Source organism: Cloeon dipterum, chromosome 4 (assembly GCF_949628265.1).
Source record: "Cloeon dipterum chromosome 4, ieCloDipt1.1, whole genome shotgun sequence".
Classification (NCBI taxonomy): Eukaryota; Metazoa; Arthropoda; class Insecta; order Ephemeroptera; family Baetidae; genus Cloeon; species Cloeon dipterum.
In genome coordinates, this window is record NC_088789.1 from 20,656,518 (window position 1) to 20,671,884 (window position 15,367).

Here is a 15,367-nt window from a genome sequence, read left to right on the forward strand (position 1 = left end):
CTTTCAATTTGGGACATGAAAGTGAGCAAAGATTTCTAATATCTATGATCCAGCCTAACAGCCATCACCGGGACGGGCCTTAATATTTTCCATTTGAATAAAAAAAAAAATGTTAGATAGTTTTTTTACTATTTGATATTGTATGGAAGAGGATTTTTCTGGTTTTGGTGTCTTTCAGCAGTTTTTAGATTAAGGCATTTACGTTGATGAACAGATTTTAGACTAAATTGCCAAAATGAAGACAAAAAAAATACGTTAAGAATCGATTTTACCCAAACGTGATGCATGGTTTTACTGGTGCATAAAAATGTTTCCTTCCCCTTCTTTCTTAGCAAGTTTTGGGTGGAATTTTAATTCAATTTTTGTAACATTTCTATGGATTAAATGCCATACTTGATGGGAATAATTTTTAAATTTCCGACATACAAAAATATTTGATGATTAAATTTAATTTTGGCTATGTTACTAACTGTAACAATCTCATAAATCCTGATGGCTGATTAAATTTCGTTTCTTTGTAATATTTATAACAATTTTCCTGCATTTCTTGCTCTTCCAAACCAAAATATTTAGCAAATTTTCCTAACAGTAAAAACTTTGCTAACATTTTGCCTACCTAGAAAATTTGGATGATTTGTCTTCTATGAAGAATTAACGATTTTCCCAACCAAATTTTAAAATCTATGGACTCATTTATGGAAAGAAAAATCTAAAAATTGATACAGAAAAAGGGGGGAGTGCGTACTTTGCTAAAAAAAAGGGTGATCCGAAATTTCATCATAAGTGTTCATCGCTTGATACATACAAATTTCGGAGCGCATTTTTTCAAAAATTTAATCCGCAGCCTTGGAACATTTTAGCTCTTCCCGATTTTCAGATGAAAAACTATTTATCAGAATTTCACAGCACATTATATCTTTAGTTTAAGGTTTTTGCTTTGTAGGAATTTGAAAACTCGTCAAAATCATTGAATTAAAAATTGTATCCTATACTTGATCACTGATAATAACAATTTTCCCCGGAGCTGCAGCGTATTTTTAGTCTAAAATCCCAAAGTCTTGCAATTTTTATAATTTCTGTTCAAAAATGTTATAAATTTTGGAAATTATACACAAAATCGTGTTACATAATTTAGTAGAAAAGCCAATTTTCTACCTTGTGTTAGTATTAAAAATAAAAAATAGAAAATTCCGATTGAAAACTCACCCTCTCTGGTGGTGGCAATGACGTCTCCGTCCACCTGTGAACACGAGGAGGACGAGCTATTAGAGATGAGGTTCAGGGGTTGCTGCGTGCTGCTGGGCCAGGCGAGGCGCGCAGGGTGCCGGTGCACGCGCGTCGTCTTTTCGTAGAGGAAGGAGGGTTGCGTCGACGCCGACGACGAGGTGGAGCGCGACTTGAGCGACGCCGGCGGCGTGCCGGCCGCCGCTGCCGGCGCCTCCTCGGCCGCCCTGATCAGAATCACGACCATCTCATGCTCGCAGCATCGAGGCACATGCACGACTGCCGCCGCCGCAGCACGCAGCAAAGCGCGGCGCCCGCCCGCGAGCGGAGGGGAGCGGCCGCGACCTGACGCCCCCTCTCCACCCGCCGCTCGCGTTTGATTTATTTTCACCCAAAATTAAGCTTTGCCCGGACCTCTCTGTTACCTATTATTGCTGCTCTCTGACGCGGAAGTGTTCTATTACTCAGGGCACAGGGGGAATGATCAGGTACCAGCAAAAATTATCACTTTTCGAACCAATTTTTCGGGAAATCAAATATTTAACATTTTAAGAAATGGCAATTGAGTAGTTAAATGTTTAATAGAAAGTTCATTATTATAGAGTCATGAAATTTGGACAATTTTTTTAACGAAAGCGAAGACGACTATTTTTAGTAAATTTTGTAGATGAATGAGACTGTTTTGCCCATTTCTTTCAAATGATGCCTTAGTTTTAAGGGTTAGCTATTATTTCACATGGTTCCAGTTTAAATTAAAATGGTTTCACTGTTGAATTTCAAATTTTTAATACGAAAATCCAACTCAAATATGATACTTTCAAGTCTGAACCTCTTTTATTAATTGCGTGATTGATCGTGCTTTAATGGTGTCTATAAAATAAAATAACACGAAGTATTAGACAACCGTCCAAAAATCTCAACCCTAAATTGCGTTTGTTTACAATAATTTGTGAACAAATAATCACCCGAAAAGTTTGCAGACAATTTTTTTTCTCGTTTCAGTTCCTTTTAACTCTTCGCAATCGTTTGTTGGTGCATAAAATCTTATAATCTATAATTTTTATATTTGAGAATTGTGTGTGGTCCGTGTTTTGCTTCAGCTGATCTTTTGCGCATTTTCTTTCCTCTCTCCGAGTGGAAATAATTAAAAAGCCATTTTAGTTTGATTTTATGCCTTAAAGACATTATTTACGGCCCTTTTGACCATATTCCACCCTTTCCTCGGTTTATGATCAGTTCCCAGAACAGCCGAAATATATTTTTTTGGTTTAAAAATGAGAGAATTGCTTGGGATGGAAGAATTAATTGCTGGGTACCTCCCACAGTGTGCGATGGGCTGAAATTTATGGCACCAACAACAAGCGCTTTGAGCAAACAGGCCGTTTTTTTATTAAAAATTGATGCCTGGGAGGAGCGAGAGTAGAGTCACAAAAAATACAAAACTCTATAAAAAGCTGCGCAATAACCAAGCATTACTGTGGCGGGCGTTCTTATCTCCGTAGCGTGGCCTCCGGTGTTTCTGGGATTAATCCCTCCGACATGCGTAATCCCCATTTACATGCAAAATTAAAATACGAAAGCATTCAAAGCAAATTTAACTTTTCATCACAATGCGATGCCTAACAGGCACCTTGATTAACGATTTTCCTTTTATTTTTTACGTCTTTTCTTTCTCCTGCCGAACAATAATAATTCATCCCCATAATGAGACGGAGAGAGCTGTCAACTTATCAGCATTATTATGCTCTATTTTGAAAGCGGTTTTTGTTTATCGTGCGTTGTTGCAATGCGGCACAGGGAGCCTTAAGGAACGGCCTGTTCAGGTGTTCAGTTGTGCGTGCGTCTCTCTGGCCAGCAGTCTCTTCCTTTATTTCATTTGTCTCTTTTGACTTGCTGAATAGAGAGGTAAAAAAATCCAACCGAGAAAACGTTGCGCCCAGCCATCATCTTTTTGTGTGTTGTATCTCATTCTCTTTTTCAACCGCGCTGGACACCAGAGACTACTGCAAGGTCGGACCTTCGGCTGCGATGATATCCACGTGATAGTGTCAAATTTCATTAACACCGCTTGCACCTGCAGAATGATCTGCTCCCCGAATCCAACGACTACTTATAAACACCAGTTTTGTCACGACGTACACTCGCGAAAAAGAATGGTGTTCAGTTAATTTGAGATTAACTTAATTGCCGTTACTTGAATCATTGAGCTGACACAACAGAGGTTCAAATGAACTGCACACAAAAGTGAATAGACGTGACGGGTCGTTTGAACCTTTTTTGCAGCCTGCTGGCACGAAAGCATGCCAGGCGTAAGCTTTTGTGTATTCAACAATTTAGATATTTTTACTGTAAAACTCACCAGGAAGTGTCCGAGAGAAGTCCCCGAAGATTTATCTTAGGTAAACGCAGCTTTTTGTGAATAAAGTCAGTCCCATTCAGGTAGCTGCTTTGCCTCAATTTTAGTCAATGGACAGGTAGAACACCAAAATTTGCTTTAAATATCCGAGAAAAACGGCTGCAAAGATGTTTTATGCTTGACAAAATGTCTGTTTTGATTTATTTCGTTTTCCTTCAGAATATAGCCACCAAGAATTGGACCTCTGTGAAGGAATTTTTTTCTCACGCCACGCAATTTAAATGAAAATCGTAAAAATCTTGATTGCAGTTTGTTCTCATTTTATTTTGATGAAAATCCTTTATACCTTTACTTGAAATACTATATAAAAATTGGGAAAAAGCTAAAATGTTCCCAGGTTGCCGTTTAAATTTTTGAGTAAACGGGATTACAAGTTTGCATCTTAATAAATAGGTAAGCACTGTCTCCTTATTGGATTATTTTGCCAGAAGGGAAATTTTCCTCATAATTCACACATCGTTGGACAGATCGCAACAAGGGGGATCGAAATCAAACGATAAAATCATTGACAGTCTGTTTAATTTCTCGAGAAATTTGGAAAAATCTGAAATTTAACCGTTCATCTGTCATGATTTCATTATTGGACATTGAATAAGAGATTAACTGCTGCTAAATTCCACAAACTTGCTATAGCCAAAAATGCAAAATATTCTTAATTGTTGGCTTGTAAACTTGTAAAGCTCCACTTTAAATTGATATTATGCAGCCAAACGCACTCATTTTGCAAACCTAATAATTAGTAGTGTTCGAAATATTAATTTTAATCGGCGAAAATAATCGCAAGCATGGCTGCATTGAGATATGTACTATTTTCGCAACGCGGTGTCCGGTGAGCGTGGTGAATTTCTCAACGCACTTTGCAAACAACACATTTCGTCTGTCCGAGTTAATCGAAGCAAAGAGAGACGCTAATAGCGCGTTAAAATTGCGGTGAAGGTGTGCGGAAATTTCCCTTGAAGAATAATCGAAGGATGTTTCAATTTGGCCATGTGTTGAAAGGGATCTTTGACGCATGGTGAATTTTTGCTTTCCTTCCTTTTCCGACTTTCTCTCGGACCAGAATGTCCATTGACTTGTGTTATTTTTAAAAAATAATGCGTATCACCCGCGAAATACAATGATAATCGTGAAATATTTTCACCAAAAGGCGTCAATACTTAACACACACTCGCGATGAAAGTGAGAAGATACGCCTGGCTAATTAATAATAAAAGTGCGCACGTCGCATACATAAATTATACACGAACAAGAAACTTCCTCTTCTTGTTCACTTGCGTTTTTGTTTTCCACACATACTCAGCACGCTCGATGCAATAATTGGAAGCGTTTAATTTGTTCCCTTTCCTTTGTTGTCGGCGGAAGCAAAATTTGTGTCAGCGGCGCTCGGAACAGCAAAGGTCGCCGCGCCGCGCGTTCGAATTCCCACGCAGACAAAAATAATAAAAGTCTCCTTTACATAACACCAACAAGACACGCCGCGCGGCTGCGGCGGCGATAAAAACGCTGTTGTTGTGTAGGCGTCCGTTGAAAGTTAAATAAATAAATAAATATATCTGAGAGTGAGCGAGAGAGAAAAAAACGGAGCCTTTCACACTCATTTAAAAGGCGGGCTTTTAAATTGCGTGATAATGGACATGATTAGTCAGAGGAAATAATTCAATTTGTACAAATGTCCGACCTGACTGCTACAAGCGGCAACAGGTGCGAATCAAATTGATTGCTCTTGGCCGTGATCACCAGACAATCTTGAAAAAGTGGTTTCATTCATGGCATTTAAATAAATAATGATTATTTGGCCATATTAAGACGTTGTAAATAAAAATGTGTCTTTAATTTATGATTGTTCTATCTTTGGTGATTTAAAAAGTAGATTTTCTCTCTGAAAGAGCATGTAAATATAATTTTGGGCTTGGGAATTTTTGGCAAGGCGGAGTTTTTTGTCACAGGAAGGGCGAGTTTTCACAAGATCATGTCATTTGCTCTATTTTTTACTGTGCTTAATCTTTTAAAAGCGGTTAGTGGTTCATTGACTTTAGAATTTAGTCAGCAGTTTACTATATTTCCCTATTGTCTACAGACGATGCGAAAAGCCAATAATTCCATCCATGAATTATGAGATTCTAAATTATAATTTTCAATTGGAAAAAACTGGCTTAGTCAACTTTTGATTCAAAATACCAAATAACACTCATCAAAATGTAAAAAAACGGCAAAGTATTAATTTATCACAAACATCTTGTCAATTTTTCTCTCTAGAAAAATTTTTATATGTAAATATATCTAAAAAAATGTAAAAGGTTTTTGAAGGGATGTGTGAAAACGATTATCAATTTTTTCACCGACCTTGATGCTGTTTGGGCCTTCAAATGAACACGAAGTTTTTTAACCTTCTCGCACGTATTTAAAAATTTATTATGATTGCAACATTAGGAAATCGATAATTTAATCATGATTTAACCCGACATTTAATTAAAGAGGCAAAATTTTCGTGTCTTTACCGTGCTTTGCGACACGTGACAAGCATTTTTTAAGTTTTACGGGACTTCAAGCCCCTTTTCAAAATTCCCTTTCTAGTTACGCCCCCTTCCAAGTGGTTGCTGTTCACAGGGAATGCGAGATGGACGTGTTTTCCGGAATTTAAAATTGCAAAATGATTAAAAAAGCCAGTCATTTTACAACAATTAACTCGAGAAAATTGATTATATGTAATTTCAAGTGGAAAAGGAACAGCGACTTTTTTACTGATGTCACGTGGCAATATAAATAAAATGTGAACTTTTATAAACCGATTGTTTACAGATTATTCTACTCAAAATTATTTATCAAAAGGTTATTAAGTGCTAAAAGGGCAAGTATATAATAATAAACTAATATTTTTGCACATCCCTAGCATTATGTGACCCTTCCAAGGTAATTTCTGTCCTCAAAGGGTCAAATCAACTCAAAATTGTAATAAAAATAATCTAGCAAATTTTTGATTTTTTTATCGAAAAATCTCATTTCTATTTTGAGCTGAGAAGTAACCCAGCATAAATAACGAATCAAAATTTTTCTCTGAAACTTTCTATTTTGGCCGGAAACCTGACCGAAATTCCCCAGTCTGACAATGCATGACTCAGAATCCTGCTCTGCAGCTAATTCTATGATGCTTGGATATTAATTTAAAGTCCTGTTTATCCGACGCCTGCTGTTCAGTGTAAAAATATTTTTCTCATTAAAATTTCACTCATATTTGCCCGTCCTGTTGTTTCAGAATAAATATATTTAAATTTTCTGGCTGTCACCTGTCCCATTAATGTTAAATTTTGTAAGCTGTTGTATGATACAGCAATATGAAAGGCATTCCTTTCGAGTGGCTGAAATGATGACATCGAGTCCTCGAAATTAATCAAGCACCAGATTATTTTAAGACAGTTTTTATTTCGAGCTGACACGGCGTAAAAATGCAGCGAGCTGTGGCGTGTTTCTACACAGGTTGCGTCACTTATCCCACATTTCATTGTCAAGGCGAGAACAAAAATATCCAGCTTGTCATGCAAAAGAGCAGGAAAAGCACGCGATCTCCTCGCTCATCTCTGTCGTCATGAATAAATTGCGGTGATAAACAGAGAGGCGAAAAGAAAACAGAGTGAAAAAAGGCGATGAACCGTTACGGCAGATCTGCGGAAACGGTTGCTTAATTTGAACGCGACGAGTGACAAATTTCCAGTTCAAATGAAGCAGGCCACGCTACAATACCTCCGCTAGCAGTCCGGGAATTTCGAACGACGAAATGTGTATCAAATTAATTACGACCGCAGCTGCTGCTTTGGGTGGTCCACTTTTTTCCCATTCAAATTCCGACGACGTGGGGTAGATTTTTCTCCTTGCAACAATGTTGGTTTTCTTACAGTCCGTCCGTCCGTCCGTCGGGCAATGTGTGCGCGACATCAAATTAATTTGAACTCGAGAGAGTCGAGAGGCAATTTTATTTCCACGGATTCTCGGAAGGAAAATGCCGATGATGTACGCGCGGCCACAAGGAGAGAAAAATAAACGAACAGACGTTTGTGTTGCGCTTGCTCTCTGCTCGCTAATTAGCAAACATGACTCGAGATAAACATCTTTTCTAATCAGCGCACACTTTGTGTAAGCACAAATAAAAGCGATCATACAATTATTTACAAATCGACAGCGAGGGAAGGAAAAACGCGCGAGCGGCTTTCCCACAGACTTCGTCGGCCGAGCCATGAAATTTATTGCAACTTGTAATGCACGCGCGATAAAAAGAATGTAAAATGTATTTCTAAATGGGCGCTTGCTTTGCACGCCGTTCGCTCTCGCGCTTCTATCGCGCGGTCCGTTCTCTCACTCCTTCGCGATCGTCTCTTGCTCCTTCGATACATTTCAGTCAATAACTTTTAACTTTGGGGTTGAGAATTTGAAACAGAGAAGCAAGCAAATAGACATTTCAACAGTAGAGAGCATTTTAAATTGAAGTATGGATTTAAAAAAGATGAAGGTTGGGTTGGAAATTCAAGACAAATTGACTATTTTGTCTGATTTATTTTTGACACTTAATCACGGAGTATTAAGATTTTTGGGCTGTCTTTAAGCGTTCAAAAACATCTGGTTTGCTTGAAACACTCTTCTCAATTTAAAAAATGCTCCGAGTTTGTCAATGAATTCTTTTTCAAATGAAATATGAAACATTCTTTTAAAATTTGGTCGTTTTTGGGAAAAGAAAGAGTGTGAGATCTTTAACTGACATGAGAGATTTGATATGGTCCGCAATTGTTATATTTTTGTTCCAGCTCCATCCTGATTTTCACCATTCCTGATGTCAGAAAAGACCTTCAGGATATGTGAGAAATCGAAACATGTCGTCAGGGTAGCCCTCGAGCAATCGATATCAGTAAAATTCCCATGTGCAGCTACATTAAAACGACGCCTGACGGACTCAGTATTGGTTCGATCTGCAAGATCTGCACACCGTTGGAACGGCCAAATCGAGAGTTTTCGGAAAATGTGATATTTAACCCTTTAGATGCCTCCAGGGTGCTCAAGAAATACCCTGATGTGACCATAAATTTGTTTGTAATTGAGCGTAAAATCTATTTTCATTGTAAAATTTTATAAAAATGTAGCTAAAAAGCTTAAAATTGAGGAAATTTCTATGAAAATAAGTTTTTCAATGAAAGAGTTGGAATTTTCCTTTTAAATAAACCAACAAATATTGCAATCCGTGATAATCTGCTTTGTTTATGAGGCAGTGAATTATTAAAAATGTCTATAGCCATCAAACTCGTTTTAAAACCGTCTAAGATTAATCAAATAAAACAAAACAGTGATTGCTGTTTTAAATGCATTCCTTCAGCTTTTTTTATTAACATTTCTCAATAATTTCTTTGAGCTGAAATTTATTGATCTTTCAAAGAAATATTAAATGCGGGAAAATCCGTCTTAAATTAGTAACCCGAAGCACGAGAGGTAAAAGAGAAAACCTGCTCAATGGAACTGCTGTCAATTGGCGGTGAAGAACCCAATTAATTCAGCACTTAAAAGTACAACGAGTCGTGGTCCCTCCTGTTTCGTAATCTCCGGTTGAGAGGTCAAAGGAAGCAACAGTCAGATCGACACACGGCAGCTTTTACTCTCTGATAAAACATCGAACACTCAAGCAGTTTCTCATTTGCGGTTTTCCTCCTTAATGCATTCCGCGCGGCGCGTACACGGACGGTCTTTTTAGCATTCGAACGGCACACGCATTTCGATTTTTATATTCGCTGCAGTGTGTGCAGAGCAGAAGGCCAAGGAACGCCGAGAGCTTTTTTCCCTCGCAGACGCCGCGAGACGCGATGAATCGCCAACAGCAGACGAAATTCGGCGGACGACGTGCAAGAATTTCGGCGCCGCTAATTTCTGCCGAGCCCAGGCAGATTTCGCAGGCTCGCGCTAGACCCACTCGTAAATTAAAACAAGCGACACCTGCGAAAACATGGTGTAAAAACGAAACTTTTACGAGCGGCCACAGAATTCTTTTCACCAGGGAATTCGCGCAAAGCCGAGAGCATTGTTGCCAAAATTGATGGAGCCGCGGCCGCTTCTCGGTAAAAAATAACGAATTGTTTCGCATTGATAGAACGACGTTTAACGCAGGAATTTTGTGAGGGAACGTCAATTGACATTTTTGCGCAGTGCTTGCGAGTCGACGTACATCATTTTTAAAAACTAAATTGTGCCAAGCCTACATTTTATATCATGACAAATTATGTGGAATTTATAAATTATTTATAGAACATTTTTATCTCCATAATAAACATTTGCCTAAATGTCAGGTATGGGATGAATGTTTTTATCTATGGTAACTAAGTAGGTCCACAGAGAGGTGCAAATTGATGGAAAATTGTATTTCATTTTGTTATTTTGTAATTTTATATAATTCTAAGAAAATTAAAACAAAATCCCTGAAGATAAAATATAATTAATACTGGAGCTTTACAGGCCATCAATTAAGAAAATTTGCATTGTTAGCTAAATCAATTGGTTTTTTTTTAATTGTTTGTTTGCGGAATTTAGCAAATTTTTATCCCTATATGATGTGCAATAATAAAATGAGGACCTAGTTTGCAGTTCAAAATCAGATTTCGCCAAAATTGTCGAAAAATTAAACAGTTTTTCATGGACTTTTCCCTTAATTTTGAATTCGCTTGTCGTGATCTATCCAATGGTGTGAGCATTATGAGCTAAGTTTCTCTTCTGATGAAATAAATCCCTAATTTAAATAAGGGGAAAGAGCTCACTGACTGATTAGCATGCAAACTTTTGAGCTGATTTTCTCGAAAATTTAAACGGCAATCAGGGAAAATTTGAGCTCTTTCCAAATTTTTAGATGGTATGTATATAAAAAAATTGAAATGAAATTTTTCACAATTTTTTAGACAGAGATGAATTTGTTATTCAATGAGAGTTCAAAAATTAAACAAAAAATTGAATGATTTGTAAAAGTTGTGTGTTTGGAGTTGAAATTAAAATTACTATAGCGTAAAATAAAAAAAAATACCTGATTCATTGTTTTTTCTTGCAACATTTTCGCATAGAATCCAGCATAATATTTATATTACTGCTGTCTGTGAGTTCTGAGAGTGTATATTACGTACTCTCAGATGTATTACACTCTCTGGACGAAGGAATTATTTATAATAAACCGTATATGCACTGCAGCGAGTGCACGCCACGGAGCAAACAATGAGATAAGCAGCGCGATTAATTAATTACACGGCGTTTGTTTTAATCCGCACGCACACCCTCGTCAATTGAATCATTTCAATTGAATGGCGAACAATAACAAATAAAAAGGTCAAACGTTTCGCTCGGCAAACGCACCTTTGGCCGCGCACCGGCAACAAAAACAAGAGCGATTGTTCCCCTTATGTAATGGAAGAGTTTAAAAGGGCAGACCGATTGAATTGGAGGCAATATAATATAAAGTGCACCAAGTCACGAGGCACAAAAATAGCAGCAGAAAAGTCGGACGCAAAGCAGAGCGCGTTGTGAAATCCATTTTCAATGGGAATATGATGACGGTGAAAAAAACACATTCCCAGAAGCGTGGCGGAGCGAATTAAATCGCTATTAGTTTGTTTGTTTCTCTCTCCGTCCATATTTTGCTGATTTTCCTCGGTTTTTATGCGGTGTTCCGTAAACAAAGGAGACACGCTAAACCACCAAATGTGGAAATGGAAAATAAAATAGAAGAGTGCATCGTGTAATTGACCGGAAAATACTTTGAAGTGCTTTCGTAACGGATAATTATTATAGATTGAGTGATTTGAAGATTAACTGGACCTGAAAGGCTCCCTAAGTGTACATTCGTTGTCTTTTTTAAGTTAAGATTTAATTAATATTTTTGGAAAGTTGCAAATGGATAATTTTATTGAAATTGTGATATTTTAAAAAGCTGAATCCATGCAATTCTTTTTAAAATCATCTTACTGCTGTTAAACAACAATGCAAAATACTTTAATTCAAACAACTAAATGCACACCGAATTGAAAAACTCTCAATTATATTAGAGTCATTTGGAAAATATAAAAACAGAAATTCTCACCCTACAAATTGAAAAGATCTATAAAATTAATCAACCTTGAATTTTGAACCAAAATCCTATTGGGTTTAGAGTTTTGAATTTCAGAACTACGATTTTGTTAAAAATTATTTAAATATAAATTTGAAGATCGAATCTCCTTTCTTAAATTACATTTACATCCAGGGGTAAGTGGAACACAAATTTCAACCATTTAGAAAAAATCACAAAGAAAACGGTTAAAATATCTCACCATGCTCTTGCTGAGGTTAGGCGTGGTTTCGTATTGGCGCACGGACAGCACCCCCGGCTGCGGGGTTGCGAAAGCAGAAGTCGACGACTCCACGGCGGCCGCCATGTCTGCAAAAGGCAACAATGAGATCCAGATGAGAAACTGCTTCTAAAAGCGGAGTGTCGTCGCGTACAGGTGCAGGGAATGCGCGACTATTTGGCTCTCTTGCTCGCTCTCGTCTCCATACGTTCGTATTATGCAACTTTTTGTTTTGTTATATGTTAAAAAGGAAAGATGAGGTGGTTTCTTCAGCCGCGCGCGCTTTGTTCTCTTCAAACACACAGTTGCTCTCGCAGCGGCTAAGTTGAAAGAAAAAGCGAATCTTTAGCAGTTTATCTCTTTCAACGCAGTCTGGACAGATGAGAAATTGCTCCTGCTTATCTGATCTAATGCGGTATTCTCGGAATTTTTCACTGATGAACTTAGGAAGTAGCAATTAAATTACTTTAAGATTAAATTTATATTATATAAAATAGGTATGTACGAGTTTTTAAATTTGCTTGGGAATTTTAGTTGATTGAAAAATTTTCTTTGCTCTGTAAATTATATCTGATTATATATATCTGTAAAATTCTGATTTAGAGATCGTATCTAGAGCAAAATAGTCAATGAACATGAAAGCTGGCCCGGTGGTTTTAAAAAATTGCGTCACGCTTTTCTAATAAAATAATGCATTCGATTGCGCTATGAAAGTTATGGAAGAATAATACGGGCACTTATTAACAAGGTGCTAAAGAGGTCTACAATTAAATCCAGGAAGTGGTGCAATTTAGACGCACCCGGAGAGAAATCTTAATTGTCCATTGCCGAATTCCACTGGCCTCTAATGATAAGGTGCAGGTGTTTAATCATTCAGAAAGTTCATTTCACGCAGGTTGCTGCTAAAATGAACCAAACTCACAACATATTTTCCCAGCACATAGATTTCGCTGGCATGGACATCGAGAGCACGGCACGAATTCTCGAGAATCGCGTGTGTATGTTGTGTGTGTTATTGGTCTCTGAGCATGGCGCGGAGAAAGTGTTTGGTTCGTTCGTTTGCTTGCAGAGACGCAGGAAGGCCGCTGCGATCGGCTCCTTATTATGAATTGTTGCGTCACCCGCGTGGAAACATCTGCTCGACCTTTGCTCCGGTCGCGACGCAGACGAGGCTCAGGTGACTCAGGACCGTTTCGCAAGCCCAACTTTCCGACGAAAAGGACGCAAAAAGGCGGCCTGGGGCGAGGGGTGCGACGGGAAAAGGGCTTCGAGGCGCCGGTTGGCACTGCGAACATGCAAGGTCGCCCCGCGGGTTGCGAAACACGCAGGTGCCACCTTCGTCTAGTGACTCCTCTCATTGTTAGAGGGACGTTTTGATTGCCTGCTGCTCTACGCCAAGATAGAATATTAATTTGTTGGTTGTGCCGCGGAGGACATAAATATAAGTACAGCAGTGGTGACCTTTTATTATTTGCAAAGTATTTCTTTGAATTTTTTCAAATTGAGTCATTCCAATGCGTGCAGCTTCAATAATTCCATTGTAGCACAACTTGAAACAATGGAAAATAAAAATGACAGTTTTATCGAGTCCTAACAAAATGCAAATTTAGAAATGTTCATTTTTTATTTTAAAATGGTTCTATCCTCATTGTCAGCAAATAAACTGCATTTTCAGATAATTTAGAAAACATGGATAATGCTCAATAATTTCGATTGCGTACATGACTCGATAGATGAGACTATTAATTTAAAAAGCTCGGTAGAAGGATCTATGGAGGATTTTGCTTAAATCTGCAGCTCGAAATCTTCTTGTTTAAGGAGGATTTGTATTGCAGAACCTTCGGAAATCCTTGTTGCCATATATTATTGCGCAAGCTAATTCCTAAGGATTTAGTTAAAGCCAAAACTGACGTAGGTAGCACGTTCAATTTTTGAACAACTTCTTATAGCACAAAATTTATTAATATTCAATTGATGCCCTGTATATATCAATCCACTTTAAATGTGTTTCATGATGACAGGTAAATCACCCCTCACCCAAAATATTAGATTTCAGATTGAAAATTAATTTTTGTACCACTTTGATCAATTTAACATTAATTTCACTAATTTTAAAATCCAGAAGAGATTATCAATTTAATTAAAATAAATGGAGACAATCGTTGGGTTGCCCAATATACTTTTTTGTTGGTAAAAACCATAAAATTTTTAAAATTACTTTCTTCAAATAGCTGAAAATTATAGGAAACAATTTTAAGAGACTACCGCTCTATCATCACTTATTAGCACAGAAGAGGGATCTTTGACACTTCGACGCCGAACAGAGATTAATAATTTTTGTAAAAGGCCAAGGAGATAAGAGATCCCATTAGAAGTTGACAGCGTTTCCATATTAATTTCGCTGCCGCAATCCTCCTTTTTAATTAATAAACGCGCTACACGATCGTGACCGGTCCAGCAGATTACACGTTTCCACAAACTTGTCAGCGGTGGGATTTTTTTATCTTCTTTCTTCGTAAAAAGATTTTTAAAAGAAGCATTTTGCAATCAACTGTTTGACAGGAAATTTAAACAGGAAAACTGGCTCTTATCGGCCTTCTCAGCGATTTTTCTGCGCCAAGGTACTCGTCGTGATGTTTGTGTGCGTTGCCTTTTGTACGGCTCATTGTTTCAGAGATGCAATAAAAGCTGCAGCATTGTATGGCACGCCCTGAGAGCGGCGCATTTATGTTTTATTCGTTTGTGGAATGCTGGAAACAATAAAAGGGTGTGATTTTCAATTCGATTCGTGATTCCCCATCGAAATGCTAAAAGGGCGTAATAAAATTTTCATCGTACACATCCTCTTTCGAGTTTATAAATGCACGAATAATGCAGAGAAATAAATCATAAATCGGTACTACAATTTTTCGGTACTAAAAGGGAATTCATTCCAATTAATTAAAGTTTAAACGTCGTCCGCAGCGAAAGTTTTTCTGTTTTTGGGCGGAGTCTGAAAGGCGAACCATAAAGGTAAGTTATTCAGGAGATGATCACCTGAAAACGGAGCCCTAATAAATTTATGGCGCTCTCTGAGTAGAGATCAATTTTAGTGCACGCATATGGAAACAAACCGGAGGAAATGTGGGTTTTGATTTATCGCAGCCTGTTTCAGTGTGCAGGCACTAATCGTTTATGGGCAAATTATGTTTGTATGAGGCCGAGTAGTTCAGCCAGTCAGATGACAAACAAGTTTTCATCACAAATTCGCCCGTTTCATTAAAAAGACTTCTTGTGCAGGTGATTGATGAAGGGTGCTAACAGGAAATTAATGCTGGCCGCCGCGCTAATGAATAGAATATATAACGTCTCGCGTATATAAATCTCGGCTGGAGGAGGCACAAAAAGCGAA

The 15,367-nt window shown here is 37.8% G+C and overlaps 1 protein-coding gene across 3 annotated transcripts in view; it reads right to left on the bottom strand.

Moving 5' to 3' along the window:
• The window catches only part of chas (chascon), a 51,126-nt gene that overhangs the window by 32,836 nt on the left and 2,923 nt on the right, over nucleotides 1-15,367 (bottom strand). The window contains exons 2-3 of one of the 3 annotated variants that reach the window (XM_065491878.1): nucleotides 11,959-12,065; nucleotides 1,207-1,240 (exon numbers count right to left, since the gene is read on the bottom strand). In XM_065491878.1, the coding sequence (XP_065347950.1) occupies nucleotides 1,207-1,240; nucleotides 11,959-12,063 (139 nt within the window). In that variant the 5' untranslated portion in view covers nucleotides 12,064-12,065. Of the gene's footprint in view, nucleotides 1-1,206; nucleotides 1,519-11,958; nucleotides 12,066-15,367 lie in introns of those variants that run through there. The other 2 variants (XM_065491879.1, XM_065491877.1) reach the window with 2 other exon arrangements.